At 45.0% G+C, this 14,068-nt stretch overlaps 1 protein-coding gene across 2 annotated transcripts in view; it reads left to right on the top strand.

Annotated features, from left to right (window-relative positions):
• The window catches only part of LOC120820661 (adenylosuccinate synthetase isozyme 2), a 12,809-nt gene extending 914 nt beyond the window's left edge, over window positions 1-11,895 (top strand). Inside the window, exons 2-13 of one of the 2 annotated variants that reach the window (XM_040178687.2) lie at window positions 3,448-3,550; window positions 5,664-5,732; window positions 5,834-5,884; window positions 5,975-6,041; window positions 6,607-6,714; window positions 6,862-6,943; window positions 7,028-7,154; window positions 7,721-7,875; window positions 8,194-8,318; window positions 8,453-8,550; window positions 8,903-9,052; window positions 9,344-11,895. In XM_040178687.2, coding sequence (XP_040034621.2) covers window positions 3,448-3,550; window positions 5,664-5,732; window positions 5,834-5,884; window positions 5,975-6,041; window positions 6,607-6,714; window positions 6,862-6,943; window positions 7,028-7,154; window positions 7,721-7,875; window positions 8,194-8,318; window positions 8,453-8,550; window positions 8,903-9,052; window positions 9,344-9,396 — 1,188 coding nt within the window. In that variant the 3' untranslated portion in view covers window positions 9,397-11,895. The remainder of the gene's footprint in view (window positions 1-3,447; window positions 3,551-5,663; window positions 5,733-5,833; window positions 5,885-5,974; window positions 6,042-6,606; window positions 6,715-6,861; window positions 6,944-7,027; window positions 7,155-7,720; window positions 7,876-8,193; window positions 8,319-8,452; window positions 8,551-8,902; window positions 9,053-9,343) is intronic. The other variant, XM_040178688.2, reaches the window with a different exon arrangement.
• Window positions 11,896-14,068: the final 2,173 nt, after the last annotated feature.

Genomic DNA, 14,068 nt, shown 5'->3' on the forward strand with positions numbered 1-14,068 from the left:
TATGTTGAATAGAGTTCAAACCCAGGCAGCTCATTTCAGCCTGTTGACACTTTTTCAGCAACAGTCTGTTTATTCTGATGTGAAAGACTATGCAAGCTGAGGCAATAAAGGCAGAATGACTCACCGCTGGCTCGCCATCACCAAAATTTTGGCTGGTTAAGTTATAGGTTGAAAATGTTGTTGCCAAAATGATATCGCATGATAATAAAATTTGATTTGAGGCTCTCGTGAGTTACAATATTGGCAAAGAGTTTCAGAGATGGAAAAAAAAGTGTTGCAAAGACTAAAGTTTGACTTTCTGCGCCTCCCCTCAGTTCTCTTTTTTCATCTGTGCTCTTTGATGGACAAACCATCTTATGGAGACACATTCTCAACCATCTTTTGCCTTTCTAACTCATGGGCTGACATATCAACGATAAGCTAAATTCATAACTACATACTTAATACCAGTTTCTACAGCCGCCAATATAGACATGAACTTGCAAATGTTCTGGCTGCTTGTACCAACTCTGTGCACTATTAGTTGTCCGTGTCAATAAGAGGTTGACATAAGCAGGATTCTTTGGAGCCTCGCACCTTCCTTGTCTCGGCGGTCCTGTCGTGGCAGGAGAGGTGTAAAAATAAACCGCTCTCTGGAAGTGGCCCTGCACAGCGTCCCCTCCACACATCAGGGTGTGTGTGTTTATTGGAGGCTGCCGGAGTCAACAGCGCTGATCTTTTTATAAAACAAGCTTCCACAGCAGTCTTGCATCGGTGTTCCTTACAGTCCAGACCTCTCAGGTCCTGGAAGTCGCAGTTGGGAAAACGAGGGCGTGCAGCTGTGGCGGCTTGACACGAGCAAAACACATCTCTGGAGACCAGAGGGCAGAAAAGTCAGCAGTCACTATAGTGGACTGTCATGTACCCGTATCATGCTTCACCAAGTGAATGGTAGAAATATTTACTGCTTAACTTCCTTTTGTGTCTCCAAAACACTTATATAATTAATAATTAAATTCCAGGTAGCATTGCTGCACTGTGTTAAGAAAAACTGTTGGTACGCCAGAAAAGAAAATGTAGACGAACCTGTTTTGCATGCTGGTTAAATTATTTTAATAGATAAAAAAAGGGTTGTGAAAACAGGTTCATCCAGTTAAAAGTTTGTTGTGCGTGCGTGTGTGTGTGTGTGTTATAATTTCGCAATTGAGGACACGCACACTGTGTAACAACCCGCTTCAATGCACACACCGTCTTTTTGTCTTTTTTACTAGACATTTTGAGAAATGTCAGTTGTATGCAAGACATTTGTCATCATTGAGAGGGTTGATTAATAGGGTCAGACACACATGGTTAAAGCGATGAGGTTAAATTAATTTATATTCTGCTTTTCACAGACATACTGTAAGCCACAAAGTGCTTTACAGAATAATTTCAGACCAGGAGGGAAACACATTTAACACAAGGTGACTACACACGGGCCACTAATTTACAAGGTCAGTTTCTAAGCTACAAACATGCACAATCAACAGTAAAATACACAATAAAGACATTTCTCCATTTACATGAATGAGGTTTTGGCGTTTAAAAGAGCTAAAACAAACGCACCACGGGAGGGAAAATGAAATGAGAGCCACTAGTAAAAAAGGATGCAGTAGTTCCACCACATATGCAGGAGTTTTACCATTTAATGCTCTCTGAGTGATTGGAGTAGCTGTTTGTCCAAGAGTGTAATCTGCAAACGGTTAAGGGCAGATGCACAGCATGAGGAGAAAAGTCTGTTGCAATAATCAATGCAGCACAAGATAAAGAACAATATCTAGACAGCCGCTTAAGATGGCTGTGAAGTGCCTAGATTTCTTAGCTGATGATGGTAGACGTTCTTGCCAATATGCAACTGTTCCTAAATAAAAGTTGCTATGAATGAGCAACACCATTCAAGCAGTCTTGTGATTGTGTTATTTATGTGGATCCACTAATTCATGAACTGCTTCAGACATTTTAGCCTCAGTAGGAAGTAGGTCTTCTCTTTCCTACCAAAGAAGAAGGGTGTGATGCACGTCTTTAATCCCCGGTGAAGAGCAGGGTCACACATGCAGATCAGGTAACGCGTAGCGCTCCATTAACACCCACAGCTACATGGACAAGATCCCAAGATCACAAGAGAATCTTTCCAATGTCATACCGAACTCATCAGGTCAGGTGAGAGGATTAGCCGCGTGATGGGAACAAGAGGTTGATCAGACTGTGGGATAAGTTAAAGGCTAGCGCCCCCCCCACCCCCCACGCGCACACACACACGCACACACCTGTTCCCCCATCTCCACCTTAAGGGTCCTGTGGCCAGAAATATCACCACGTAGCACATGCTGGGCTTGATTTACCTCCACAGGGCACATCGTTAACAACACGTCCTGGTCACGAGGCGGACCAATGGGAACGGACGCCTCAGGTAGTGGATGGATCTGAGGCCGCAGTCTATTTTCAGCACACATAAAGACAACGCTTTCCTTTACTCATCTGCCACGCGATTTTCGCCGACTAATATAATGCTTCATTTCCTTTTCCGTCCGTCCCTGAGCTGCAGAGCGTAACGCCTCGGAGGGCGAGACGTCAAAGCAGACAGCAGCCAAGGGGGTCAGATTGTGACGCCCTCATCCAAGGACTCGCTGTTCTTCTGGGCTCAACTCGTGCATGTTTTTATCTCCACTGTCAGCTGTGCTAAATCATGCGCAGGCCTGCGTGAAGCGATTAACAGACAGATTAATATCCAGCACGTATCAGAGGGGCACAGTGCTGCTTGCACTTAAGTGCATACTTTCTGAAAACTTGTCGCCCAGTTTGAGCTTGTTGTTTATCAGCCGGTCGCCTCTGGGCGTCACGCAAGAACCGCTCACACGGACACGTTTGGTCATTCAGAGAGGTTCATGATGAGAATCCCAAAGTGCATGAGTCTCATCGACTTTCTGAGCTTTGGTTCGTGTTTGGTTTTGTCATTGGATGTGTTATGTGCCAAACAAAGGCAGAGGGCTTTATTAGAGGGCTGCAAATACGACTGCGCAATAATTCAATGAGAGGATTGATCGTCTTTTAGTGTAATCCTATCTTGACACACGATAGCATCGTCTTAATGGATTATATCCAGCACATACTTCAACGCCGTTTTGCGTCGGACGTGTCCCCTATTTACATTCCGTGCAATCCGTGGTGACAACAATTTTATTTTACTTAACAAACCGGTTTGTCAGTAAGTTCGTGCTTCATTGAGACCTTTTGAGATGAACTCTGGACTCTCAAGCACTCAGACGCTCAACAGACGGGTTACATGTGATGCTTGTCACTGCTCGCCAAACTATTCAGCCCGCCTTCCCGCTCAACCAAACAAGTTGCACAGGCCCCTCTAGGCCTGTGTGTGTGTGTGTGTGTCTCTCTGTTTGTCTCTCCTCACCGCTGCCCGTCTCCTCCCCGCAGGGCGGCAACAACGCGGGACACACGGTGGTGGTGGACTCGGTGGAATACGACTTTCACCTCCTCCCCAGCGGCATCATCAACCCCAATGTCACCGCCTTCATCGGTGTGTACCTCCCAAAGTCTGAGAAACCGTTTTCATCATTTCACACTTGACACACACACGCACACACATTTACCGTTGGCTCATGCGCAATGGCGCTGACGCTCGTTCCAAGGAATTCTTCCCTCGCTGTTCACTTGATGGATTCATCGAGCCTCCTTTATGGTCAGGACTCCATTTTGCCGACTGCTTGACTCGGAGCCACTCTGCATCCCATCTACCCGTCTGCAGTAACTTCATTAGCTAATGGTACATACCTTTTTCTTTCTGGCCTCCACATCGGCACTTTTGCCCCGCAGCGGTGTGGTCAGCTGATGCTTAATCACATCTATGCTTTTACCCCTTTGATAGAGTTTCAGAGCTGGCCGCACCCGCCCACGGTAGAGCAATGGGACAAATGTTACAAAGAACTGACATTGTGTATATTTTTCTTTACTTTAGCGGTCCTTCTTAACCACTAACATCAGTAGTAGTCACGGTGTGCAACATTTTGCCGACAATACTCTCGCAAGGTTTAAACCCAAAGAGCTCATCTGTACTATAATGCCCTGTTCTCTCAGCTAATTGAAACTCTGCGGCCTGAAGAGGGCCCGTCGATGTGTTGTGACTATCGTCGTTTTCCTCTCGCTGCTTTAAAAGCTGTGCGTGTGATTTTTATGGATCTTTAGTCAGTCCACTTTTCCATAACTTTGTCCCTGACTGAATTATCGAGCAGCAGGATCGCCGACCATTTTGCTTCAGGCATTTGCAGTCTCCAGATGCTGCACTGTGAGGATTTAATGGATCGCCTGGCATTTGGCCAGGACCACCATGAGCTGCATGTTCTTCATCCAAACGTTAACCTTGAATAAAGCTTTTACTGCTCTGCTAATCACTTATTGTGACATCTCTTCATTTTGCACAGACAATCTACATTTAAAGGTAAACATTTCGTGTCATTGGTGTTGCTGTGTCTCACAGTTGCACAGAAGGACACACAAACATTGATAATTCATAGTTGTTTCATTGTCCCGGAGGGGAAAACATGTTGCTGTTTATTATGCCGACTTTCTCATCTTCCTGTGTAATTAAACTAATTCATTGTAATTAAAAGCACATTCATGGCCTCCAGCAGTCGGAGGAAATCTGTATTCAGGTCTTTTATTCTCCCTGAGCTGCAAATACTTCTATCTCTCACATTTATTCCTATAGTCACTAAAACAGTTTGTTGAGGTTGTTTTATGCCATTTCCCACATTTCTTGCATTTAATTTGGTAGAAGTAATTCCCAAACGTCCTTCAGTTAATCCTACCCAATGAAAGCGTCAACCAGGGCTCGCTGTTTGAGTTCTCCTGTGAACGGGCGACGAGCTCTGTGTGAGAAATACATAGTAAGTCACACCTGGGCTGTCGGTTCACAATGACTTGACAATAAAGATGGATCATTAAAGGCCTTTTAGACTGTGTGGCAACAACAATCAGGAACGTTCATTTCACGAAAACACTGTTTGCGAAATGCAGTGCTGGAATCTCCTGTATTAACTCAGGTATTGTACTTCACTTGAGTATTTAATCTTTACATCTAGTTTTTCCAGTTTGGTGAATTGGTCATGAACCGCTTGTATGATCAAAGTCATGATGAGGATAGAAAAGGTTTCATGTTTCTAAAACAACACATCGTTCCCGCAGCAACACGTCCTCTGTAGGAGGACGATGTCATCGTGTTTAAAGAAATGTATGAAGAGAAAAGATCTTCCTCTGATTTTACTTCCATGTAAAAAGTCAAGGAAAGTAACTCATTGATTTTTATGTATTTACCAGTGAGCGTTTCATCATGACTTTAGATGAAGAAGTGTATCCGTGCACACATCTACCAAGCCGTGTCTTGTGGTGGAAATTAACAGCTTTTGCAGCTCAACAGATTCTCCCCCAACACGTCTGACTCATCAGAGACTTTAACCTTAAACATCAGCTGTGCCTCGGGAGTTTGAGCGGGTCGTCCTTTTGTCACAAGTTGTGCGCTTCACCCCCCACCTCCCCCTCTTTGAAGTGTCCTCTAGTAAAGACCAACACGTTTGTCCCATGAGGAAGCAGGTGACTTTTGCTCGTGAAGTTAAACATTTATTTATTCACCTCAGGCAACGGTGTCGTGATCCATCTGCCAGGCCTGTTTGAAGAGGCGGAGAAGAACGAACGCAAAGGGAAAGGTGAGTTTTAAACACGTATAGTAGAACACAAAGGAAGAACGTGCTTGTACATGTGACGACTCACAAGTATGTGTTCTGTGTGTGTGTGTGTGTGTGTGTAGGGCTCATTGAGTGGGAGAAGAGGTTGGTCATCTCAGACAGAGCACATATTGGTAAGTTGTGTGTGTGCGTGTGTGTGCGCGTGTATCTGTGTCTGTGTGTGACACAGGGTGGTGTGTGTCCCCTCTCTTCCTCCTCTGCAGTGTTTGACTTCCACCAGGCAGTTGATGGTGTTCAGGAACAGCAGAGACAAGAGCAAGCAGGCAAGAAGTAAGAAACCTGCTGCTTAAAAAAAAAAAAATAGCCACATATACATCTTCTTAATAAAGATCAAAGTAGAAGTCAAGTGTTCTTTTTATTATTTTGCACATCATTTCATTTTCTCTTTCCTTGTGTGAAGATGTGTCTTTTGACGTTGATGCACAAGCATTTAATCTCTCCTCGAGGCCTCCTCAGGGAGGTCAGGCGGACAGAGGGTGTAGCAGCAGGTGGAGTTTATGAACAGTGTGTCAGAGAGGAGCGGTGCTCCGTCGGCTTTCTGTTGGGGGCCATACTTTTAGTCTCTTTACAAAGACGCCACTATTTCTGTAGTTAATCCAAGTATTCATGTTCTTTTTCACACCATTCTGAAACGATCCTATCAGAGAACCTCACCTACGTATGTGGGGAATGTTGAGCCGAGTCTGGAACATTATTCACAATACGAAGCTCAAAAGAGATTGTGCGTGCGTGCATGTGTGATGAATGCCATGATTAAAAAAAGAAGGTTGTAGAAGTCGCATGCTGACGATATCTCTGTCCCCGCCCCCTTCCCGTCTCTCTTGGTCCCGTGCAGCCTGGGGACAACAAAGAAGGGGATCGGTCCTGTGTACTCAGCCAAAGCAGCGCGCAGCGGCCTCAGGATATGTGACCTGTTGGCTGACTTCACTCAGTTCTCTGAAAGGTCTGAGCCAGTATAGCACGGGATTATGTTCCCTATCGGCCTCCAGGTTACAAAGCAGTTCAAACGCTTGCATGTTTTCTACAAATGTTGACTCAGACTCTACTTTTTTTTTTTTACGGGTTAATTGCAACTGAATACTTGTTGCAGGTATAAAAGTTTGGCCCAGCAGTACAAGGCCATGTACCCCACTCTGGAGATTGACACCGAAGGAGAGCTTGACCGGCTAAAGGTAGTTCAGGTTCAAAACAAAAAACAAAACCCCCTACAAACAGGAGTGTTGTCCTCTGTGCAGTAACATGCTGTGTGATTTCAGGACTACGGGCAGCGGATCAAGCCCATGGTGAAAGACGGCGTGCACTTCATGCACGAGGCTCTTCACGGCCCTCCGAAGAAGATCCTGGTCGAAGGCGCCAACGCCGCTCTGCTGGACATCGACTTCGGTCAGTACATCACAATTAAGCCTCTTCTACGTCTGTGTATTGTCCCGTTATCCTTTTGAAAAGACGTCTTCGTGCTCACCCTCGCCTATGAGACATACATGTTCTTTCTAATTGCCAAGCGCAGTCCGGTGCCTCTGCCAAAGAGCACTAAGGCAGAAGACATGCGGAATGACGAACGCACGAGCTGCTGGACTGGTTCTTCTGTGGTTACACAACATGTGGGAAGCTCCCAGTATCAAGAGGACGGGAAACGCGAATCCTTGATTGCTTTCAGCACAGAGCAGTGAGACGGTTTCCTGAGGGCGCCATTATTTGAATCTGCGTCGCGCCTGTGAGTTTTAAAGAGTTGGGCGATTATTCAATGTGATCATTTTATGAATGTCATCTGAGTCCAAGCACGGACCAACCCGTGAAGCAAACCAAACAAACGTAACCAAACATCGTGATTTGAATATTCGCCCTCCGGTAGTTTTCATCAGTCAACGTTCAGGCAGGCAGCTCCACTATCACGATCTGTCATCACTCTGTGGCCAGTTGGCTCAGCCTGCAGAATGCTGTCGTTGCAGGGACGTATCCTTTCGTGACCTCGTCTAACTGCACGGTCGGCGGGGTGTGCACGGGCCTCGGGATGCCGCCTCAAAACGTGGGGAACGTTTACGGGGTGGTGAAGGCGTACACCACCAGGGTCGGCATCGGAGCCTTCCCTTCAGAGCAGAGCAACGTAAGAGGACACACACGGGGACTCATAACCACCGATACTTTACTACACAGACGGATAGTTTATCACAGGGAAAGTGGTGGATAACGCAGATCTCTTAAATCTGCAAACTCACACATACTGATTTTGTGGGAAAGTGTTCATCCACTCTTAACGTGTTTTGTGTGAAATATTTTTGATGGTTTTCCGGTTGGTATAAAGTACGAGACACTGTTACTGTGATGACTAAAACACGACCATCACTCATAGAACGAGAGGAGGCGCTTTAATCATTTACTGAAAAACCAATAAAGCTGACGGACTGTCTGCGCTCGTCTTCAGGAGGTCGGAGAGCTGCTCCAGACCCGAGGGAAGGAGGTGGGCGTGACCACGGGCAGGAAGAGGCGATGCGGTTGGCTGGATCTGGTGCTCCTCAAATATGCACACATGATTAACGGCTTCACCGCGTGAGTTTTTGTACTTGTTTAGTTTTACGCTACGGTAAAGTTTACCTCGAGTGTTTATGGAGTCGGCATTTAGTAGAATAGGTCGGCCTTTCAGAGTGAGTTATGCAACCTGTTCTAACCTGTGTGACCCCCAGATTAGCGCTCACCAAGCTGGACATACTCGATGTGCTGCCCGAGATCAAAGTGGGCACATCGTACAAAGTCGACGGCAAAACTATACCTCATTTTCCAGGTAAGCCGCCGCATGAAAGAGTACTATCAATTAGTATTATTATCAATATATTCCAGCTCACCTTCTTTCCAATGCTCAGTATTCAGGTAGACGGGATTGTTTAACAACTGGGATCTCAATTTAAAGACAACCAAACCTAACAAAGCGTGTGTCCCAAATGTGAATCGATGTCTTAAGACAGAGACGTTTTCCTGTGATGCATCTCTAACTCTCGCTTCCTCTTCTTCCAGTCTTCACTGTTATTTATAGAGAGTAAACATATTGATCTGTTGTCGTAGCTGATTGTGGTCTCCTGTAAAACTGATGGTGTGATATCCCCCCTCACACGCTCTTCTCATTGATTCTGTGCCAGCCAATCAGGAGGTGCTGCAGCATGTGGAGGTCCAGTATGAGACGCTGCCCGGCTGGAAGAGCAACACCTCAGCTGCGAGAAGCTTTGAGGAGCTGCCGGAGAACGCTCGGAATTATGTCCGCTACATCGAGGAGCAAGTGGGAGTGCCAGGTACACACACACACACACACACACACACACACACACACACACACACACACACACACATTGATACACCTTTACAGATTTACATTATGATTTTTGCACACTGCTTGTCGGATGCTTCAGTGCTGTGGTTATGTATCTGGCGTGCAACAGTTCAGGCTGAGGGTGAATATCAAGAGCGCCATCTGGTGGCTACAAATGCTCTGCTGTCACTTTTACAAATCATACATTTGTTGACTGCCCTGATTTAATACGACGTGCTGCTCGTTCCTCACCTCTGCTTCTCTGTTCCCTCAGTCAAGTGGATCGGAGTGGGCAAGTCTCGGGAGTCCATAATCCAGATGTTCTAGACGAAGGGAGGACCACGGCGAGCAAAGAGGATGCACATCAGCGGCTCAACCCCCCCAACCCGCCCGCTTCCTACACACACACACACACACACACACACAGCCTACCTACCTGGTCATGCCATGTCTGCTCTCAATGCTTTAACACTGAATCTTCAGACTGCGTCTCCAAATCAGACTCCCTCTGCATCGGGATTTTAAAACTTCATCGCAGCCTTTTATTCCTGCCGCCCGTCGGGCCTGAAGGCGGACCGGAGGGAAACTGACTCAACACGCACACAAACGCACACACGGAGGAACTGTCCACCGACGTTTGGTCGGTCAAACTGTTCGAGTGTGTTTTATCTTAATGGATGCGCTGTGCCAGTCTGGTGTAGATCAGTTTTAACCGCCGCAATTTAAATGCTTTGGACTACCTGCTTTTTGTTTCATTCTGCCAGGTGTACAACAACCTGACGCGATAAAGGGATCTTTTTAATATTTTTCATGTGTTATTGTCTTCTGGTGTGTGTGTGTCACCAGACTCCTCGTCGTTCAGCCAAAAGATTTGCTTTCTTGTAGCTAGCGACTGTTTCCACCGAGCGCTGTTGAAGTGTTGACACACATCCTCCCGTACTGTGAAACGACACACATCCTGAGACAGCTTGTTTTTTGTTGTTGTTGTTGTTGTTATTTTTTTGGTTTATTTTAGGAGGTGAGTTTTCCATGAACAAATACAGAAATATAACCGGTACAACTAATCAAATGTCAGCTGACATACTTCATAATAATAATAATCATTTGATACATTTTTTTTCTTTGCACTTTCAATATAATGTGTGTAAAAGAAGGCAACAGGAACTTTAAACAAAAGAATGTCAGTTGATGGGTAAATACTGTTTAAGGATGTTGATGTTGTCCAGGATTCTGCCTTGGGTCCGATGCAGAAAACCTCCCACTACTATGACTTGGTGGCATCATTTAAAAAGCCTTAATTAGCTAATTTTGTGCTTTTTTTTTTTTAGCAGTTGTACACATAAACTTTAAAAGTGGCTAAATCAATTATTGTTATTGCAATTATTGATTTGATTTTTGACTGCCAGCAATTGTGGCGCAATTATTTAGTAATAATTAGCTGTGGTTTATTCAGGGCCAACATAATGTCGTTTTTCATTGTTTTTATGCAATCAGTTTCTTTTTTTGTCTTGATACGGTTTGTTGATATGTGGATTAGGGGGAAGGGTTACTGCGGCCATCTACTATTACGCTCTCACCGATTCGGGGCCAGAGGCCGTTATGTCCAAACATTTATTACTTATGGCTCAAGCTACTTAAATAATGGGCACTACATTTAATTATTTAAAAAAAAAAGACTTCTACTTCACTTAAAACACAGAACATTGACGGCCTTAAGTTGACTGTCTTTAGGTTTGTGAGACTAAAACTGACTTTGATAGTGCACATGAATGTGGCGTTAGACAGAAGACATGCCGCTGCCTCCTGGAGATTAACTGAAGTTGGTGCAACGCTAAATTAAAAAAAAAAAACTTTTTGTGGAATAAATGTCAGATGTTTGCACACAGCTGTCGTGCCAAGTTTAATTAAAGAAAGATATTTTGAGGAAGCAGCTAAATCATCACACATTTGATTGTTTTTGTTTTCATTCTAACACACAGTTGGGAATAAACGTGATGACTCGTATGGGTGTGATGGTGGAGGTTTCTCCTTTCAGTATTTTGAAAGAAGTCAGTCGATTTAGTCAAATCATTGATTGATAACTGGGATAAAAGTCGTCTCTGTTGAGCTACTCGGTCTGACGCATTCTTCTCAGGATATTGATTGAAAGTGTTTTAACTCTATGCTGTTTTTCTCTTGAGCTTGTGTGTAATTGCTGAAACCAGTGGGACAGAACGCCATGTACGCTCTCAGCAACCTTTAAAGTTAAAAGGTTTTCTGAAAGTTTAGCAAAGCTGCTCCTGCTGGTAAAGAAGTCACAGACTTACATGATGGAAGCTTCTCCGCTCAGCAGTATGTTTGCTGTGACCTTGTCTGTAGCAGTATGTTCTCTCTCTGATGTGTTATAATGAACATTTATCCCTTTAAGCGCTCACACTGCCAACTTTTCACTGAATCGTCTTTACAACCTGAAGATCTGTGTCCTTATCTGCCTTCTATACTTTTGCATTTGGAACCTTTCTTTTAGTCCCTCATTGTTCAGCCCATTTTAATTTGAAGGGCAGACTTCAATCTTGACATCAGGTTTCAACTAAATGAATGTTTTAGTCTTTATACGCACCATATTCACACAGAATTCCTCAACGGGTAAATTATCATGTTAACTCTTCTGTTTCAATGCCGTGACATGCAGTTATTGCCTTTCTTGTTTTGTCAGTTAAGTCATTTTCATGTTGGAAAAAAAATCTTCACATTTCCTGACGATGTATCCTGACCAGACATTTTGTGTCTTTGGAAGCTTTGGGATCACCACTTGAATTTGAAATAAAGCTCTGTGGTTTTGAACAACGTTTGGCTGCACAGTACGAGTTTGTCAAACGGGTGGAGATTCATTTTGAACAGGCTCACGTTCGCTTTTATTGAGTTGGACCTCAGAGTACCTCAGGGTCCACCCTTCTTCACTTCGCTCTGGATTAAAACGAGGACAGGAGGGTCTCCTGTTCCCCCTAAAACCCACATACATTAAAAACCAGAATGGAGACATTGACGTGCATGTTTTATTTAACTAGTGTTTAAATCTCATAATCGTGTCACACATATGGAGACTAGTTTTATTCCTGAGCACCAGAGGGAGCCGTTTCCCCACAAATGAATGCTGGACAAGAGTTTCTCTCCTCAGGAATCTTTTACGGAAGATCGATAGAAACCTGAAGTAACCTGCACAGAGAAGGTAAAGATTTTTTAATATGAATGCAATGAGAGGCCCGACAAACCCAGCTGGAATCCCCCCCCCCCCTCTTGGTTAGTGTTTGCTATTAAAACCGTGACTGCTGTTTGGCTTCGACCACAGCCTCACCTGCAGCTCATTTCCCTGCCGTCACCGAGCTTCCTGTCCTCATTTGACTGCATCCGAGTGCTGCAGCAACCTCTCAAACCCCAACGAACACAAAAGGATCTTCTGCCCTCAGAACCAGCCGAGCACAAGACCCCCCCCCCCCCCCCCCCCACCCCCCTCGCCCCGTGTGTCCCTGAACTGGACATCCACCGCCCAGTCTACCAAATGACCCGGCTGTCCACGGTAAGGTCGTCCTATTGAACGACGCACTGAGTCACCTTGAAGCGCGCACGCGCACAAGCACACAGGTGGCACCTGGCGTGGCGCCCGGCCTTCCTCTGGACTGTGCGACCGTGCTGAAGAGAGGCCGGGCGGGCGCCGCGATTTTCGGGTCGGGCTGATTCTGTGACCATCCGCCCCTCCTTCCCCTATTACCCCTCAAACATCTATCTGCCCCCCCCCCCCTCCCCCACCCTGCTTGTACCGCTCATTCAAATCCTCTCAACCTCTGCACCCCAACAGCCAACCCCTTCATCCTTTCTATGCACGGCTCCCCCTCCTCCCTCCTTCATTTGAATTCCACAGTGAGGCCTCTTTGTCCAATGGCTGCCGCTGCATTGTGCTGCAAAGGGAAGCAGAGTAAATGGACAAGCAAATGAGTTTTCTCCTTCAGCCAAAACTCTCTCTCACACACACACACACACTCTCGCTCTCCCACCTTCATGCAACTACACACAAACCAACACGCAGGAGACACATGCGTCCATTCAGGAAGATTCTTGCTGTTAAAACATTTTCTTGGGTTCTTTCCTCTGGGTGTCCGTGACCTTTTGACCATGAAATGAAAGGCCTCTAAATAAGAAAGGGAAATGCCCTGAGTGTTAACGTGTCAACATGTCCGTCATGTCCCTCATTAATATCTAAGCTCTGCTGCTGCAAAAACAGCTTTTTAATATGATTATTCCAGGAAATGGGTCTACCTGCATTATTAGGTTTTCTTTTGGTACATATTATCACCTTGAGATTAGGAATTAAGGTGGTATGGTAATTATGAAAGCAAATAATGACCTCATTTGCACACTCAGCAGACCTGGAGCAACATAAGCATTTATGGCGGTTAGAGTGAACCAAAAACAGGGACGTTTTGAGCCGTACCACCAAAGCAATGAGCTAAAAGGCCCTGGAGCTCCGTAGGCACGTCGCTACGACTGAGACCGTTCACATAAAAATGGTATAATCAGCGTTCAATCTAATCTAACCCTAACCCTGAATAAAATATAGACTAGTGCAACTTTAATCATTCAGGAAGGTCTCGGTGTGATTTAACATCTTCGTCAGGTACATAGAAAGTAGCAACATCATATTAGAATCACATTAGAGAGATGTAACATCTGGCAGCTTAAAGACAATCTCAGAGTAGTTCAAAACCATGTGTTGAAATGAAAAAATCATTCTGTGAATAGACAAAAATAAATGTTGGTCACGGCAACCCTCAGTAGATTCACAGTAGTAACAACAATATGCTGATTTACTTCAAAATGCCGACACTGCAAATGTTTAATATGTTAATTAGTGAGCTTTACGTTTCGTTATATCCGGCTAGCTTTGTCCAATGTAGCACAGTGGTATCTGTCTTTGCACCTCAAACTATCTATACAAGCAGATATAACATAGTTCAAGCTGTCT

The sequence above is a fragment of the Gasterosteus aculeatus genome, chromosome 6 (genome assembly GCF_964276395.1).
Source record: "Gasterosteus aculeatus chromosome 6, fGasAcu3.hap1.1, whole genome shotgun sequence".
Taxonomy (NCBI): domain Eukaryota; kingdom Metazoa; phylum Chordata; class Actinopteri; order Perciformes; family Gasterosteidae; genus Gasterosteus; species Gasterosteus aculeatus.